The sequence below is a fragment of the Gambusia affinis genome, linkage group LG14 (genome assembly GCF_019740435.1).
Source record: "Gambusia affinis linkage group LG14, SWU_Gaff_1.0, whole genome shotgun sequence".
Lineage (NCBI taxonomy): Eukaryota > Metazoa > Chordata > Actinopteri > Cyprinodontiformes > Poeciliidae > Gambusia > Gambusia affinis.
This window is the reverse complement of record NC_057881.1, coordinates 23419312-23438658: the sequence shown is the minus strand read 5'-3', so window position 1 is coordinate 23438658 and position 19347 is coordinate 23419312. Positions and strand designations below refer to the sequence as shown.

At 39.1% G+C, this 19347-nt stretch overlaps 1 protein-coding gene across 10 annotated transcripts; it reads right to left on the bottom strand.

The window, feature by feature from the left end:
• Positions 1–142: 142 nt before the first annotated feature.
• On the bottom strand, positions 143–11907 carry LOC122843478 (flocculation protein FLO11-like). 10 transcript variants are annotated; one of them, XR_006372714.1, is made up of 10 exons: positions 11639–11907; positions 7586–7645; positions 4403–4485; positions 3327–3905; positions 3092–3224; positions 2028–2570; positions 1725–1857; positions 1345–1421; positions 1137–1273; positions 1013–1046 (listed from the first exon to the last, which is right to left on the bottom strand). XR_006372714.1 is itself a non-coding variant. In XM_044138250.1 (9 exons), the coding sequence occupies exon 2, from the start codon at positions 7635–7637 to the stop codon at positions 4857–4859; it is 2781 nt and encodes a 926-aa protein (XP_043994185.1). In that variant the 5' UTR covers positions 7638–7645; positions 11639–11907; the 3' UTR covers positions 1013–1046; positions 1137–1273; positions 1345–1421; positions 1725–1857; positions 2028–2570; positions 3092–3224; positions 3327–3905; positions 4403–4856. The 10 variants fall into 10 exon arrangements, 9 of the variants coding, with proteins under 9 accessions (XP_043994188.1, XP_043994185.1, XP_043994190.1 ...); XM_044138250.1 differs by having other exon boundaries at positions 4403–7645; XM_044138255.1 differs by lacking the exon at positions 11639–11907 and having other exon boundaries at positions 2028–2265; positions 2359–2570; positions 4403–7770.
• Positions 11908–19347: the final 7440 nt, after the last annotated feature.

The window sequence follows — 19347 nt, the reverse complement described above, 5'->3', positions numbered from 1 at the left end:
ACAAAATACATTTCTTGTAATCCCGCTCTCCAGTTTGTTCTTTGATCAGTTATGAAGTTCTATTAAAAATGTGGGCCTTCCTTTAATATATGTTTTCAAAAATGATTATGGTTAAAAAAAAAAAGACTCCAGAAGTAACAGATTGAAAGAAGAACATTTTATTAAACTCAAGAGTTACAGCACTGATGAATTTTGTGTTGTGGACCATTAATAATGAAAACAATAACAAATAGAAAACAATAACTATTTATTGGGACATTTTGTTTTGGCTCTTGAATAATCAGAATCTCGTCTCCAGCCAGGCACCAGAAATCTTGCTGTCCGCTTGCAGAGTCATGGATGTTTTCATTGACAGGAGAGTCGAGCTAAGGAAACAGAAGAACAAACTTGAGAAACGCCGAGACAAACACGTCATTAAATACTGAAACTTTGCTGAGATGTCTCAGCAGCTTTACCTGTTACATCCAGAGTAATGGTGTCAGGTGAGGTCCATCTCCCCAGCGGTCAGTCTGTCTCTAACCTGAAGTGATGCTGGCCCGCATCGCCCAGCTTCACACCCTGAATCTGAGGCGAATCGCTTCCTCTGGTGTAGCTAGAATGCAGGGCAGCCTTTCAGTAACGTCATTTTACTGCAACAATCACAGCACATGCAGTTTTTCTCACCACGTGCGTCCGCGACTAGAAGGGCTGATCTGGTTGGGGTCGGTGTGGTGACCACATAACGCACCTCACAGTGTGACCTGGGGAGATTCACACAATGTTGTTCACTTAAACATATCCTATAGCCATAAACAACAACATATTTATACTGATACTTTATGAGATACACCACCACAACATACTATTAGTGTGAAGTGGGGAAAAATAAAAAATTCTAACTTTTCAGATTTCATAAACTAAAAAAAAAAAAGGGACAGAAATTTCATGCCTCTCCAAAATAATTAAATATTTAGTTTGGGTCTGTTACATAAAACCCCAACAAAGTACATTCACTTGTTTTCGCAAACATTCAAGTCATGGATGTTTTCATTGACAGGAGAGTCGAGCTAAGGAAACAGAAGAACAAACTTGAGAAACGCCGAGACAAACACGTCATTAAATACTGAAACTTTGCTGAGATGTCTCAGCAGCTTTACCTGTTACATCCAGAGTAATGGTGTCAGGTGAGGTCCATCTCCCCAGCGGTCAGTCTGTCTCTAACCTGAAGTGATGCTGGCCCGCATCGCCCAGCTTCACACCCTGAATCTGAGGCGAATCGCTTCCTCTGGTGTAGCTAGAATGCAGGGCAGCCTTTCAGTAACGTCATTTTACTGTAACAATCACAGCACATGCAGTTTTTCTCACCACGTGCGTCCGCGACTGGAAGGGCTGATCTGGTTGGGGTCGGTGTGGTGACCACATAACGCACCTCACAGTGTGACCTGGGGAGATTCACACAATGTTGTTCACTTAAACATATCCTATAGCCATAAACAACAACATATTTATACTGATACTTTATGAGATACACCACCACAACATACTATTAGTGTGAAGTGGGGAAAAATAAAAAATTCTAACTTTTCAGATTTCATAAACTAAAAAAAAAAAAGGGACAGAAATTTCATGCCTCTCCAAAATAATTAAATATTTAGTTTGGGTCTGTTACATAAAACCCCAACAAAGTACATTCACTTGTTTTCGCAAACATTCGAACCGTCCATCTAAAGAAACAAATGATCCACCTGAGGGGTGTAGTCGTAACGGCAGGGCAGAGTCACTGTAGTTCCTGCAAACATACACACACACACACACACACACGCACACACACACAGAACACTCTTCTGGAAAACAACTCACTCTACCAGCTCCGAGTACCTAGGAGACACAAACGCTTTGAATCTTTCAATTGTCGGGGCTTTAATTTAGGAATCTATGCACAAAAAATACAAGTAACAAAAAACATTTGATGCAAACAAATGCATATGTCACAGTAAAAATCATGGAAGTGCACAAGAGGCCAAACAATTTAAACCTCAAGAACTCACCCTCAGAGTGTCTGCATCCACCTCAGCCAGTCACTTCAGGATGTCCCTGACAGTGATGGAGGTGAGGAGGTTCTATAGCGATGAAGGAGGCTCATTGTTTGGTGTCTGTCAGACGGGAGGAGGGTTGAGGCGGAGTGTGAGTTTGAAAGTGATTGGCTCCTCATTCGTCGTTGTTTGACCCGTTTCCACTGTTGCTTTTTATTCCACTTCTCCATCTGAGTCTGCCTCAAAAGATGAGCTAAAAGAAGAAATTGTGACATCCTTGTGATCTCATCACTCCTGCAGCGCTTTCAGAGACGCGTGTCTGTGCTACAGGTCAAAGGTCATCAACCTGCAGTACGTGTTAGATTCACTTGTCATGTAACAGTCATTCATTCTTCTTCTGCTCCTTCTCTCTTAGGTGGGAAAAACGTCCTCATAGTTGGTTTTTTAAAGGTAACTTCACCCAAATAAGGCTCAATATTACTTTAGTGGATTCACAGGAAGTGGCTACAGGCAGCCTGGCATCTTCATGGGTATTTCCAAAGTAAAAGCTCCTACATGCTGATCAAAGTAAAGCATAAGAAATGGTTCAGTAAAATTTTACTAGAATCACAAGTGTCATTCAATACTACATCAGTTATTGTGTACAAAGTTAGACATAATTCTTGACTTTCTGGAAGTTTTCAGAGTGTGATTATGCCACTGCAATTTGAGAAATAAAAGGATTTTCAAAATTGTTTTGGCACTAAAGCTGCCAATAAACGTGTTCAAATCCCAACAAACATATTTTTATAGAAGCACATAGAAAGATGCAGGCATTATAGAGCTGCTTTTAGTCGTGTGCAAAAGACCCAACAGGGGGGAATTTAATAAGAATTGTTTACTGCACTGTATGAATAAAAGTGTTTTAGCGTTGCTCACTGTAAATAAACATTTTGCACATTAAATTTTGTTTATTTTTTTGCTTATGTGATCTAACAGGAAGGAATACCAAGGTTTCAATTCTTGAATAATTAAGAAAATATTCTCAACTATAGAGTGGCTGAAAAATTACAGTTATAAAAAATGTATTTAGTACTAACAGATGGTGTATAAACTTGGGGCCACTGGATCGTCTGCCTTCCTTGTCAGGCTTTGTATATTTGTTTTAGTCCTCAGTCCTCTCTGTTTTCTCTCGCCTGATTGGTCCAGTGCTGTTGTCTTGTCTCAGTGATGCTGGGGAATCAACACATGATCAGACACACATTCCTTAATTTCTGTCTAATTGACGGATTATTGAAAGAGACTTTCTGATCAATGTCATCATCATGTCCTCACCTTTCCCACAATCTGTTACAACCAGCAGATCAGCAGGTGGAGCAGATCTTCTGCTTTAATTTTTGGTCAACTCCAGTCATCACATGAGTTCACAGAGAAATGAAATAAAGAGAGAAGATAAAGTTAAGGAGGAAAATATGCATGGGCAGCAGGCAGCAACAGTTTCTAACTTTCAGCTCAGCTCTCCGCAGCTATATTTGAAATGATTAGTCATGTTGTGTAGATATAAATGTTCTTACTTTTTTTGTCAACTGGGTTCTCTTATCTTCCTCCACCTGACTGGTGGTGTTGAAGGTGGAGGATTCAAGGCGGAGCTGGTCTTCTGCTTTAATTGTCGGTCAACTCAAGTCATGTGCCATGAGTTGATGTAGAAATGAAATCCAGAGAAAAGACAATAGGGTTAACAAATAGAATATACTTGGACAGAAGAAAGAACAATTTTGGAATTCGACCTCAATTTCATCCACATTTAAAATAAAAATAAGCTTTCTTACTTTTTTTGTCAACTGGGTTCTCTTATCTTCCTCCATCTGACTGGTGGTGCTGAAGGTGGAGGATTACAGGCTGACGAGATCCAACCTGGGATGATCAAAGAATCAGAGATCTGAGAAGGCTGAACCTGGATCAGAGACTAGTTCGGGTATTTTTTAATGTCTATTGTTTTTTATTTTTCTGTGTTGTAACACATAAACATGCTGTTGGCCAAATAAACTATTTGTTTCATGAGATTAATAGTTTATCTACATAAAACTTTGCTCCACATGCTCTCCATTTCCTTTCCTTCGATCCTGTTCTCTAGTGTCCCTCTGAATAAAAACTCTTAATTAAATCCTTCAATCATAAATTCTGTCTATGTCCTCTTTAGTCTTCTAATTTCTTATTGTACTGATGCTTTAATTTGGTTTCTGATACAATGTATTGTCAGGCAAGCATTCCTTACTTAATGTAAATTATAACTCTATCTTCTAAATTACTAATAGTGAATTTCTATTTCTATTTTTATTTAGTAAAGCTGATGGTCCCACCACCAGCAGGAGGTAAGCAGTATAATGTGAATGTGGAATGCAAAAACTTACAAGCAGTGTGAAAAACAAGGAGTCCAGAAGGACAGGAACCACATGGACGACGACAAAAGGATCCAACGATGACCAGCTAAAACCTGAAAGATTAAAAACTTGGAGAGTGGATTACTGGGGGAACAGAATAGAATAATTTACAAATATCGGAGAGAACCGCGTGGGGAAGAACCACTATTTCACCCTGAAACATAGGGAAGATGAGAGGAAGACACAAAACCCCAGTGCAAGGCGTTACCTAAGGATTCCTGAGTCCTGCCAGAATCCTCAACATCTAAAATGCTACATCTAGCAGCGGGATAAAGAAAAGCCCCGGTGCAAGGTGCTACCTAAGGCTTCGACAGGTTTGCTAGAAACCCACTGGCTTTAATAATAAGAATTTTAAAAAAACTGAGAAATGATGATGTCCTAATGTGACTTCCGAAATGGGTCTTCAGTTTCTACGGATCCCAATCTAATCAGAGTCACTTGACACAACGTAGCGAGGTCTAAACCACACGTGTCTGGAACTCTCTTTTGCTGTAGTTCCACCAGATGTTGAAGGTGTTGGTTCCTCTTTTATGTCCTTTTCAGTCTCCATCCAGAAACGGAAGTCAGGGGATGACAAAGTTGGATTTTCACAGTGTGTTGATGGTGAAGGACTGAAAACACTGGGTGACAGAATGACATCCTCACACGGCATCCTCGGTGGGGGACTGAAAACACGGGGTGACAAAACGGGATCTTCACAGTGCGTCGATGGTGAGGGACTGACGTCAGGGGATGACAAAACAGGACGTTTACGTGGCATTTTACAAGAGGGTCTAAGGACGGGGGATGACAGACCAGGATTCCCACAAGATGTCTGTGGTGAGGGACTGAGGACAGGGGATAACAGAATAGGATCTTCATGGTCTGTCTTTCGGTAGGGAATGAACAGAGGGGTTGACGGAATGGGCTCGTTCTCCCATTCTTTACCATATCTCCATGCCATCCTTCTGCCGATTCTTTCAAGGACCTCGCCCCAAATGGGATCCTCATTGTACCACTGTGCTGTCTTGGCTGGGAACTCCTCTTCAGCAAGAGTGTATCTAATCATCTTGGCTGGGGGCTCCTCATCAGCAACAGTGTCCCTGGTCCTCTTGGCTGGGGGATCCTCTTCAGCAACAGTGTCCCTGGTCCTCTTGGCTGGGGGCTCCTCATCAGCAACAGTGTCCCTGGTCCTCTTGGCTGGGGGCTCCTCTTCAGCAACAGTGTCCCTGGTCCTCTTGGCTGGGGGCTCCTCTTCAGCAACAGTGTCCCTGGTCCTCTTGGCTGGGGGCTCCTCATCAGCAACAGTGTCCCTGGTCCTCTTGGCTGGGGGCTCCTCTTCAGCAACACTGTCTCTGGTCCTCTTGGCTGGGGACTCCTCTTCAGCAACACTGTCCCTGGTCCTCTTGGCTGGGGACTCCTCTTCATTAACACTGTCCCTGATCCTCTTGGCAGAGGGCTCCTGTTTAAAATCATCACTATTCCTGGTCCTCTTGGCTGGGAGTTTCCCTTCAGCAACACTGTCCCTGGTCTTCTTGGAGGGGAGCTCCTTTTCAGCAAGAGTGTCCTTACTCCTCTTGGCTGGGGGCTCCTCTTTAGCGTCATCGCTATCCCTGGTCCACTTGTTGGGGAGCTCCTCTTCAGCAAAGGTGTCCCTAGTCCTCTTGGCTGGGGGCTGCTCTTCAGCATCACTGTCCTTTTCCCTCTTTCCGTTTATGCCAGTTGCAGATGTCGCATGAGCCACGTCCTCTTTCAGACCTACCTGATCACTAGGCTTTGATGGTGGGTCGTCCTCCTTCGCATCATCCACCTTCTTTGTAGTTCTCTTGGCGCGGGTGGAAGTCAAAGAACTCACTAAATTTCTCCAACCTGCCAGAGGTTGTGGCGAGGCACTGATAGGACTAGAGTCCTCTGGACGCAAAATGGACTTTTCCGGTTTGTCAAGTTCAGATGTGAATTTAAAGTTGGAAGGAAGCACTGTACCAAAACTAAGCTTTGATGGTGGGTCGTCTTCCTTCGCAGAATCCACCTTCTGTGTAGTGCTCCTGGCACGGCAGGAAGTCAACAAAGCCACATCCTCTTCCAAACCTACTCGATGATATTGCGAGGTACCGATAGGTGTGGAGTTCTCTGGACGCAAAATGGGCTCCTCCGGTTTGTCAAGTTCAGATGTGAATTTAAAGCTGGAAGGAAGCACTGTACCAAAACTAAGCTTTGATGGTGGGTCGTCCTCCTTCGCAGCATCCACCTTCTGTGTAGTGCTCCTGGCGCGGCAGGAAGTCAAAGAAGCCCTGTCCTTTTTCCAACCTACTTGACGATGTTGCGAGGTACCAATAGGTGTGGAGTTCTCTGGACGCAAAATGGGCTCTTCCGGTTTGTCAAGTTCAGATGTGAATTTAAAGCTGGAAGGAAGCACTGTACCAAAACTAAGCTTTGATGGTGGGTCGTCCTCCTTCGCAACATCCACCTTCTGTGTAGTGCTCCTGGCGCGGAAGGAAGTCAAAGAAGCCCTGTCCTTTTTCCAACCTACTTGACGATGTTGCGAGGTACCGATAGGTCTGGAGATCTCTGGACGCAAAATGGGCTCTTCCTGTTTGTCAAGTTTAGATGTGAATTCAAGTGAAGTGAAGGGAGCCGTGTCTTCTTGAGGCTTCTGAGCTACCCCAATGTCTTGTATGTATTTGAAATTTTGGGGAAGAATCTCAAGAATCTCAGCGTGCCAGCGCCGTGACGCGGCACTGGCACGGTCCTCAGCGGAGCCCAGCTGATCAAACTTCGAATTGAGATGTTTCAATGACTGTTCAAGTACTCCTATGCCCCACAGGAATTTAATGTTTGGTGAAAGGACCTGGACAAACCGAAGTCTGGAATTAAAGTCATCCTGGTCTTCCTTATCATCCTTGTCTTTCCTGGAGCTAGTAGTACAGTCATTACCTACCTCGTCTTCACTTGAGCTGGTAGTAGAGCTACCGCTGGAGCTGGTAGTAGAGCTACCGCTGGAACTGATAATACAGGCATTACCTACCTTGTCTTCACTGGCGCTGGTAGTAGAGCTACCACTGGAGATGGTAATACAGTCCACAGACTGCGGAGGTGAATTACACCTCAACCCCTCTCTGTGGTCTTCAGAAACCATGTCAGTTTCTTTTGACCACACCTTACCATGATCCTTACCATTGTCTTGATATCCCTCCAACATTGGGGATCCATCTGCTGGAAACGCCATAGTATGAGCTGTAAAGAAAAAAAAACAAAGCAAAAAAAGCTAGAAGTCAGTATCTAGACCTTCACAAAAGTCCAAATCAATCAATCAATCAATCAAACTTTATTTGTAAAGCACATTTCAGCAGCAAGGCATTTCAAAGTGCTTTACATCAAATCAAACACAAAAACACAATGCAACATAGAATCAACAATAAAAATACAACATCAAGTCAGATTCCGTCAATAAACTTGCAATTGATTACGTTTCAAATACAACTCTAAACAAGTCGGTTTTTAGTTGAGATTTAAAGGAAGTCAGTGTTTCAGCTGTTTTACAGTTTTCTGGAAGTTTGTTCTAGATTTGTGGTGCATAGATGCTGAACACTGCTTCTCCTCGTCCAAAGCGATGTTTTGAGGGAACACTGAGATTCCCACAATACAATAACCCAGGTTTGTGAATGTGTTTGCTTTTCTTGAATATATTTAATTAACAATATTATTACTATGCCATTGTATATGATGGGAATTAAGAGAAAAAACAAATATACCTTATCCTTAATAACAAAAAAACAGCAAAAAAACCAGAACACACTCTAAAACTCAAAGATCAAACATGTATGGACCATCACCACCCAGACAAAGAAACTTGCAGCTTCATCTTGGTACCAATCAATCATTAAAGACAACAAATCAAATTTAGACTTATTGGTAATTCATCCCTAACCATAAACTCTTAAACATTTGGAAACCTAAATTAAAGAGCTATACACTGTGTTTAAGACGTTTTAATCGCTAAACATAATCTGACAGCTAAACACCTGTAATCTTAGATTGTGTCATTAGTGTGAATAAAATAAGACTGCAACAAGTTACTCATAACATATTCTATAACAACCCATCCTCACAAATCTTTGATGCTCAGGTACATTTTATCATTCTTAACAATAGCCAGGGATAAGATACGCAATCCATTCATTACTATTACCCTTAAATCACTGCTTACACAACTTTAATACTTGAAAAGTATCAAAGTTTAAAAATATGTTTCCAATAGCATTTGTAAATTACCAAAATGTTCATTGTAGTTAATCAAACTAAATTCCTTTGAGCTCCACAATTTTTCACAATCACAAAGACAGCTAGTGTGACACCCCATCAGTACTACCTTCATACTCCCACATATAGCCAACAGCAGAAATGTACACCTGTAAAATTAATTGAGTTTAAAGACTGGGGATCTAAATAAACAGGCCGTCATAAGTGGCCTTTTCTCCGTTTCCAGGGGCTCTTACAAAAATAAAACTGTTTATTTGATTTAGAAATTCATATCCAGTGTTAAAATGGCCATTATATTCTGTATGGAGATAAGCCAGACAAAATAATTAAAATAATAATCTGCATCCCTTATGTGTGCCTGATGCCTTTAAGTCTTATCTCATGTTACTATTATTCCAAATGGGTCAGTTATGGTTGAAGGTAGTGTTATGAAATTCATTACATCAGTCTGAAGATTATGGCTGCACACAACCCAGCAAGAAACTCAGATGAACGTTCACACAATTATATTGCTCCAAATGCTTCTTTCAATATTACCATCTCCATGGAGACAGAAAACATCAATAAAATGGATTCTCTAAAAGTAATTTTCTCTCAAACTAAAATAAAATGTTTTCCAATCAACACACTACTATTAATATTGCTGACTCTTTCTGAAAATCTAATCAGCGTGAAAATATATTACAGCTCCAAATATGCAAAGGACCAACACAGCATTTCGTAAACAACTCGCACAACTCCTCTTTCTTAGAAAAATAAAACTAAACAATAATAAGTTTAAATCTAAACTACTTAGAAATAATCCAGGAGAAATATGTATCTAAAAACTTTTCTAATATTCAAGTATTAGGTTTTTATTTCAAGTAAGTAATATCCAAGGAGACCAAATGTGTTTTTGAGGCATTTTCTGAAACCTGGTCCAGGCACTGACTTCTTATTCCAAAGATCTGAATAAAACAAAAGTGATCTTCTAAAACCAGAAGTAACATTTTAAGCCGGATAAGCAGTGCTAAATCCCCACAATCCCACCAAAAAATGTTAACTAACAAATTAATCACAACCAGACCAACTGAAACTGAGATGATTGTTTTTCTAATGAATTTTAACATTCACTGTTAGCATTCAAGTAATTTCTGAAAATGATATGCAATGGAGCAAAACACTGTTTTTCTGATCTTGAGTAATTACAATAAACTAAATAATTTAGTTACTTTGTCAAATCAACACATTGATTGCTCTTTAAAGATTTTTTCTAAGAATAAAGTTGTGTGTTGTTATTTGATCAATGTATCCATGGAGACAACATACACCACATTTTTCAAAAAGCTGCTTCCAAAACTTCTTTCAAACCAAAACAACTACAGTCAGCATTACGGACCTTTTTCAGAACTTCAAATAACTAGCATATAAATCACAAAACAAATTCAATTAACTCACAAATATGTTGCACCCCAAAACTGCAAATTATATTTTCCTAGACAAAAAGTTGGAATTTCCAAAAACTGAACACTAAAGTCATCAAAGTTGACTCTAACCAACTCAAACAATGTTCCATTTCTTTTAAAATCAGTTCATCCATGTAAGAAAACTAAACGCATATATTAAAGTCTATCATTAAATAGGAGGAGGCACATGTTTGAAAAGTGTTTCTTATTTTTTTATTGAAGTAATTTTAAATAATGTCACCAATGTATCCATGGAAACTAAATATGTTTTTCTGGGCTTTTTCAAAAAACAAATGTACAAAGAACCATCCAGTTTACCAAAAATTGGACACCAAAGTCATCAAAGCTGATTTTTGAAAATCAGCTTTAATTGATGATCACTACAACTATCCACGATTCATTGCCTATTAATGTTCTATCATTAACGAACACACACACACACACACTTTTAATGCTTATTACTGAGGCGACAGTGGTAGGAGTTTGCCCTGCGACGGTCCGCCTCTGTCGTTGTGTCCTTGAGCAAGAGACTTCTCCCACCTTTAGCTAGAGTTTATTGCTGGCACGATATAACATCTGTGGTTACAATCCATTGCATGAATGGGAATTTTATGTAAAGCGTCTTTGAGTGTCCTAATAAACCACTAGTCTTATGTGATTACCATGGAAACCAACTGTCAGGGTATTTTTCAAAAAAAAAAAAAGTAAAAGACAGAAATCTGATTGTTTTGTTTTGTTTTTTTCAAACCACCATAACAATTTTTCTCAAACACTAGTGTTAATATCCCAGATATTTATCCACAAATGTCAATAAGCTAACACATAGGAGGACACAAACCAATTTAAATTAACTCACAAATTTGTTTCACCCCACAAATGCAAAAGACCTATTAAAGCTATATGTTTTAAAAAAGTCCTCAAAACACCAACCTGACACTAGATTAAATATCACCAGTTTTGTTTTTTCAAATCAATTCATGTTTCCTGGCTATGCTAAAAATAATAAGAATAAATAAAAACAGATCAGCATGTTCCTTTCTTGAAAAAAAAATTTAATTAAACAATTAAAATATAGGCCATTATATGGGTAAATACTATTTTTTAATGTTTTTTAAAAAATAATATTAAATATTTAACGTATTTCACTTAGCGTATCCATGGAAACTGAGTGTTTATCATGGCATTTTTCAAAAAATAACGGTCAAAAACGAAGCTAATTTTCCAGAAATTTGGCGTTAATCTAACTGATTTGACTAGAACTAAGTAAAATACATATATTTATTAAATCACTACACCACAGTTTAACAGTCCTGACAATTCCAGCCAAATTCAGTTCAGAAAAAGGCTCATTAGTTAAGAACGATCTATGCTAGCAAAGAATGCTACTTGTCTTTTTTTTTCTACAGCAGTCAGTATTTCTTTAAAACACACACACAAACACAAAATAAACTAAACACGTTACTAATATCTTAGTAATAACTTTCTTTCGTTTATTAAAAATAATAAAAGAATTATTTTTGACCTTCCAGCTGGTCACCCTGTTGGTGCTTCTCCTGGTCAGGAACTGTCTTTCGCAGGTTTCTTTATCACGGGCTTCTTCAGCAACTGCGTGTTTCAGCAAGCGCTTCTTTAGCAAGTTTTGCACAGCAGACTTATCGACAAGCTCAAACCTTCCGAGGCGTAAAGGCTCCTTCAGGCGTCTCTCTCAAAAGTCCCGTCGCAAAGGGGGAAGAATTCAGAAGGTCAGCGTCATTTATAGGGTTGAGAATGCTAACGTCGTTTCCATGGCTGTCATTGACGGACGCACGCACTCACGAGAGAAATTGGACTACAAATAATACAGATAATACAAGTATCGTGTTGTCATGTTTATCACTCCGTATGCTGCCACCTACTGGCGCGACATTATATTTCTGCTTTCATTCTTACAATGTCAGTTTCGGACCTCCAAATGGGAAAACTTCTCTCTGTCGTAAAGCATGGATTAGAAGAAAAATTCAAATTCAAAATTCAATTCCAAAATACTTTATTGATCGAAAAGTTAAATTAAATGTTGTACCTCACCAATTCAGACTATTCAAAGAGTTATTGTAGATGGTTGATGATACTATACTCTTTCAAGACGGTCTCATGATGAGGATTGTCAGAGTTAACAATAATTTTCTTAATTTTCTGAAGAATCCTCCATCATTTCTGTCTTCTCTCTCCTGATTGGCCCAGTGTTGTTGTCTTGTCTCAGTGATGCTGGAGAATCATTATTAGTTCGTTTGGGTTCATGTTTGCTGTGTGCCTCTCTGCAACCCTGTGAGTTAAAACTCTCCCCTCACACACATTAAAAACGACATTTCTATGTTTAAAGAAACTGTGCACTGTAACTTGGAGAACCTGGCTTTGCTTCACAGGCAAAAAAAAAAAAAGAAAAAGAAAAGAAAAACCTCCACACACTCCAAAAACTACCGTCTCGTGATCTTAATGAAAGCGGAGTCACAGCCTGAGGTTTTCGCACACTGCTTCAAAAACAGAACATGGACCCGGGAAGACGGAACGGCACCAATCGATGAGTCTCAGATGAGCAGCATCGGCCATCACTACAGCTTCCCCTTTAACTGGCCGAGTCCAGAGACATGTACAAACACACACAGACTAAAAACAGAAAGCAAAGAAAAGAAATTGAAGTTTTTTTGTTTTGTTTGGGGTTTTTTCCCCCTCCAGTGAAACCTACAATAAACACACAAACATTGTCAAGCGAACAAAAGCTGTTTGACAAGTAAGTACACTGTTTCCACTGAAGAAGAAGTCCATGCAGTTTAACTTTGGCTGGAATCTTGGCAAAAAAAAAAAAAAAAAAAAAAAACCTGCCATGAACCAGAAAATGAGAAGCCTAAAATAAGGCAAAGCACTGCAATTGTGTCAATGAGCCGTGTTTTTGCGAGTAAAAATAATTCAGTGGGAAAACGTAATCAAAGGGCGCACCGCTCCCTTTTAAAAAGTTGAAATAAGGCTGCTTTTTGAGAGCAGCTCTTTGGATTTTCCTCTGTGTTTTGGAGAACTGTTACAAAAGAGCAGCTCTAGGGAAACAGCTGACCTACTCTAAGAGGAAGAGTTTTCAAGCTGTGGGGAGGAAAGGAGAAAAGATAGAATTAAAATAAAAAGTGAGAAAACCCCTCCTGCAATAGAAATAAAATCCATATATATATACAGTATATATATATATATATATATATATATATATATATATATATATATATATATATATATATATATATATCTTTGAGATCCACTTTACTGTAGCAGGACGGAGCGAACAGGAAGCGTGTTGCGGTGGAGACGATGGATGTGCAGGTACGCCGGCCTTTAATCCATTTAAGTGGAGTTTTAATCCTGTCCAAACGTACCGTTTCACAAGAACCAAAGCTTCTCCCAAAGGCCATGTTTAACTAAACCAGTTGTTACCCAACAACTGGTTTAGTTAAACATGGCCATAGCCTCGCCCTGGCTGTAAAAACACTACTTTCAGTTACCCAATTTAACCGAAGCGTTAGTCACGTGAACCAGCAAACACTGTTTGTACTTGATGTGGTAGTTTAGGTTTGTCATCGTGGGGTTTGTGCTGAGAGGGTATTTGTGGTCAGTGTGTTACCTGAGGGATCCAGCCATCTGCCTTGTGCTCCCTGCGTATGTTTCGCTGAAAGCGAGATGAGGTGAGCCAACAACCGGTCTGAGTGGGAATTCCATCTTATAAACTTCTAAGGTAGCTAGCTAACCTTCAACAGAATAACAAACCTTTAACGACTAAATCGAATATGATGTTTTTATAAATTCTACTGCACAGACATTTTCCACAATCTATCTTAACAGACAGGTTTAATATATTTAAGGAAAAAAGTAAGGAGATGGTGACAGTTGAAGCTTACCTTGCTTTCCACGGTTGAATTCACTTCAAAACCAATTGTTGTAACTTCCATTAAATGGCTTTTATGGAATTTTAATCTTTTTTAAGGCAAAAAGAAAACATTCAAACAGGGTGGAAATTTATGACTGGGACGTGTATGATATGAAGAAAATATCAAATAATATAAATAGTTTCAACAGATTCAGTTGCATATTAAAAAAAAAGGTATAGTACAGTCAATCAGCTTATTGAAGAAAAACATATATATATATATATATTGTAGTTTAAACTTCTTGAGGAAGTCCATTAGTATAGTATATTGTAGTTAATATGTTAACTTAAGTTCAGGAGGAGGGTCACATCCAGACCACACCTCTAATTCTCCAATCAGTTCTTGACTCACTCTTTCTTCTCAGTCCGTTACGTTTCGTCAACCTTCTACCTCTTTACTCCTTTTGCTGCAGGTTTCGTCTGGGGGTCCTATGTGGACTCAGGAAGATAAAGTGGAGTGATTCTCCCAAAGACCAAACCCCTACAGTCTTCACCTCTTCACCTCCCTTCATCCCTTCATTCCCTCCTGGCCCAATCATATTCACATATGATACACACATAACTGTGTGTTTATGATTGTTTGTCTCTGTGATGGACTGGCGACCTGTCCAGGATGTACATTGAGTCTTCACCTCCCTCCATCCCTCCATCAATAAATCTTTAAACTTCTAACTTTATGAGGTTAGAAGTTTAACCTCATACTTCTAACCTCAGAAGTAGGTCACACTTGGTAATTTGTAGTGACATCCAAATCTTCATCCATCCATTATTTTGTGAACCCTGATGGTTTTGACCCGTAATGTGAACAGTGTTACACATTTTCTTCAGAAGCCTTCTGTCTCTTCCATCTTTCAGGTTTTCTCAACCCCAGAGCATGGCGAAACTTTTTCATCAATGATTTCTTCACTGGAGGGGGAGCCTTTGCTTCTTCAATCTCCTGATCTTTCAGTTTTAGCTCTTCTGAAATCTTATGATTTTGTGCAAGTTGTTGTTCAATTTCAGCAGCCGATGCATCCAGTTGTTCTTTAAACTTTATCTCGTTTAAGAAGAGCTTTCGTTTCACTTCGTCCAGTTCTTTCTGCAGCAAGTTCTTTTCAGCATGGAGGAATTTTGCTCTCTTCCCGTTCCGCATCTCAACCTCCGCATGCCGATATCTCTCATCTCTATGTTCCTGCTCCATTGTTTCTATTTCCTCCCTAAGTGCTAAAATGTCAATTTCATATTTTTGGACCATTTCTAGAGTGGCATCTTTAACTTGGTCCAGCTCTTTCTGGATGCATCGCTCCGCCTCTTGGGAAGCATCTTGCTCTGAAGCCATTTTTTGAAGAAGCATTTCGTTCTCTGCCTGTAATTCTACATAAAGTATTTTGTTAATTTTTGCCATCTCAGCATGAACTTCTTCGTTGTCCTTCAGCTCCCGCTCCAGTGAACATACCCGTTTTTTAAGAGTTAAAACATCTGTATTGAATTTTTTGGTCATTTCCAGGTTTTCCTCTTTCAGTTGGTTCACTTCTCTCTGGAGACACGTCTCTATTTCTCTGGTGGCGTTTTGTAGAGATGATAATTGTCCACGAAGAGCCTCATTTTCTGATTCCAAATCTGCATAAAGTATCTTGTTCAGTTTCATAACTTCAGCATGAGCTTCTTCATTGTCACTCAGCTTCATCTGTAATGACTCCACATTTTGTTCAAGGGCTTTAACAGAAGTATCATAGTTGAATGATTCCTTGGTAGGAATCTTTCATCTTTTTCAGCTCTTCCTTCAGATGCCTCTCCTTCTCCTCTTCAGACGTCTTCTTCAGCAGTGTCATGGCCTTCTTCATTTCTGTGCTCTTAGCTGGGTTTTCACCTTTCAGGATCTTAAAAAAATTCTTGTTTGTATTTATTTGAGTGTTAGATGTTTTTTTCTATTTCCAGCTCTTCTTGTAACGTTTCCACCTGTTCTGCTAGATTAATAATATCAGTTTCAAGCTTGGTAAGAACTTCTTGGAGGGCTTTATTTTCCACAAGAAGTTCATTCAATCCTTTTTTTTTTTTTTTGCCTCACTGCATACGCCAATGTCATTTTCATGAAACTCACGTTTTTCTACCTTCAGTTTTACGCTGTGCAGTTCCTTTTCCAAGTCATTTGCTCTCTGGTGTTCCTTGTTGAATTTGGCTCTTTCTGCATCCAAGAGAGTCTTCAGTCGGTTAACTTCCTCCACAAAAGAATTACCGCTTTGGGTATCTTTCCCTTGGATCCAGGCATCCTGATTTTGCTCATTTTTCCGTCCATCTTCCTGGCATTGAGTCTCCTCTTCGGAGAATTCTTTCATCTGAGTCTCCATTTCTCTCAAAAAACGTTTAGAAAATATGCTGCAAATGATCTTTTACTGACATAATTTTAGTTGACATGGTTTATTTTGTATTATTTATATTTTTGTTATTTCGACTCTTATTTTGAAAGGTTATGTAGGAGTGGAATCCAGCATGTTGCTAGGAAACCAGAGAAAGAAGACGGGATATGAAAGCACAGCTTTAACAAGTGGCTGTAAAAGGGTAATTTAAGTTTAAGAATTTATTTAAAAACCTCATTTCTACCTCAAAAGAAGCGTCAGCCAGCGATGTATGTTTATATGTATTTATATAATTTTTTTTTTGTCGTTATTGTTATTATTGTTGCGTACATGCATACACACAGAACGATGACTCCAAACTTAAAACAAACGCATGGTTTTCTTACAAGCAATTGTTTATGAGGTCTTTATCGTAGAACACGAACATGAAGGTAACAAATAACAGATGCGAAATTATTTAATTTACTGTAATAACAAATATTTCTGAATAACACATTTTCCAAAGCCCCAAACTACGTTTGCTCAACAACGCATTAATATATTTCAGAAAATATTTGCAAAGTTAGCATCGTCTGTCGATGCTAACGTCTGCTCACAGCAGACGTATCAGGAAGCAGAAAAGTGAGATTTGATGAGTATCAGTGACGTTCATTTTGGAGTTATACGACCTGGACGTTAGGTCGCATTTGAATCGAATACGTATCGGATGCAGACGTTGCTAACGTCTACTCACAGCAGACTGACTGACTGTGCTAAACTTCATCTCCTAAAATAAATGTAGTTAGCAACAAAACGTATTCACAAGCTTTGTGCAGTAAAACAACTTACAACAGTACGTGTAAGTTTATGAGTAAACTCACACCTAAAAAATATAAATGGCAATTTAAAGAACAAATCATACAAATAGATTAATAGTAAATAAATAAATATTGTGAAGAGAACATTAAAACCGTTTGTTAGGATTGTGTAGGGAAAATGTTGATATCTTATAAATACAGTGTTTTGTGGTCATTATTATTTCACCATTTTATTAATGTTGCCAGTTTGGATAAGGCTTCCTATCAAGCTAGAAGAATAGAAAACATGCTAACAAAAAGCCTCAGACCTGCAGCCCATAGGAGGTTCTAGACACAGGATAACAGAAGCGGCTCTTTGGCTCACATATATCCTAAATGATGAAATATTGCCCTCTTTTTTGTTTCATTCTTTTTTTAATTGCCCTGTAGGCAGCGATTTATTCACATATATGTACATTTATTAGTATTGATACTTTAATTAAAGATGAGTTGTACAAGCCTATGTCATTGGGGCGGGAGAGCGCCGATGACATGTTCGCATACACCTCAGAAAGTATGTAGTTGCTCCCCTGCGTAAGAGCGGAGGCGGGGGAAAAATCCAACGTTTAGTGGGGCGGCGGGCCATAATATGGATATGAAAGGGCAGGAGGAGTGTGGGTGATAAAAAAACATAGTGTCCCGGCCAAACCGGGAGACTTGACAGCTGGAATACCTCAGCTGGAAACTTCCACTACATGCATTGAGCTGTGTGGCTCCTGACAGGTAACGTTTTTCTTCCCTTTTTGTGTGTGACAGTTGGTACAGAATCTGCTATGTTACATGAAATGCATTTCGGCTAACACTGCATGTACTCACTGATCAAGAAAAGTATATGACGTAAATAAAATTACGTCATAATTAAAAATTATTATAATTAATTAAAAGTTCTGTCGTACTTCAAACCTAAAACAAAAAGGAATGTCTGAATCGTTTAGCATTTTAATCAGTAAAACGTTTTAAAAAGATTCAGCTCTTTTTTGAAATAAAAAGAACTGGATCGTTTTCTACTAGCATTTCCTCTTTTATGTTTATTAGCTCAAAGAAGCAGAATTAGTAGAATAATCGATTGATTACTCGATTACAGCCCCAAAATAAGCCTCTCATTTTTTACAATACGAGTATTCTGACGTTTTTGGGTAAAACCTAAAATAAGGCTAGGGCGGACAAGGACATGTTTAATTTTGCTCACAAAGCAAAACCAAAAACATTAACTAGTCCATAAAATGATTTTCAGTAACATCACAGTCCAGTATGAAAATGCATAATATTGCCAAGGCATTAATGACACATGTGCACTTCTAAGACCTTGTGACTATGCTGTTATGAAGTAATAAATACATGAATGACGCTACCCGTATGCGCACCATTTAACCCGAGAACAATTCTCACAGCAACTCAAAACCCTCAGAGGTCAGCAAACCTGTTACAGTGTGAAAAAGTTATGGTTATTAATACCAAAGATCGTCTGAGAAATAATCTAGAGAATTCTTTGTTATGGGATAAAAAAGTCACCAATGACCCCGAAGTGAAGGAGAAGAACGAGTATCTCCAGTTTCAATGCTCTTTAGCGACCCAGTAATACCTTCACCCTCACTTACTGTAATGTGCGAATGTTACACCACATTACAAAAGAAAATGTTCTTCAGATGACAAAGCAGAATAGCTGTGTAAGACTATTCCAGGAAGGTAAAGGCCTGGAGCGTTCGCACAGGAATTCACACTACGGGACAATAGAAGGTTTCTCACGATGCTGTCGCAGTTGGATCACACACAACATTTACACTCTTCCTCATTTTCAAGTGATCGCAAGATTCATTGTGTAGTCACTGTGGTAGGTTTTGTTAGAGTTTCTGTTTTGTTTTGTTTTGTTTTTGTTTCCTCGAAGGTGTTAAGGTATTACAGGATGGATCGAAGGACACCCAAAACCTTTTTGTCACAATTCAGTGTTGAATATTGTAAACTGAACCCTCCACACCTCCACCATTGAACTCTGGCATTACACAGTTAACCTACTGCCTCATGTTAACTCAGAGAAATATGAGGCATTTAGACGTATTTCCCGTTTAGACTCAGTGTGCCAGAGCCAGCGGTGACTGACTGTGGTTCAAGGCCAGTT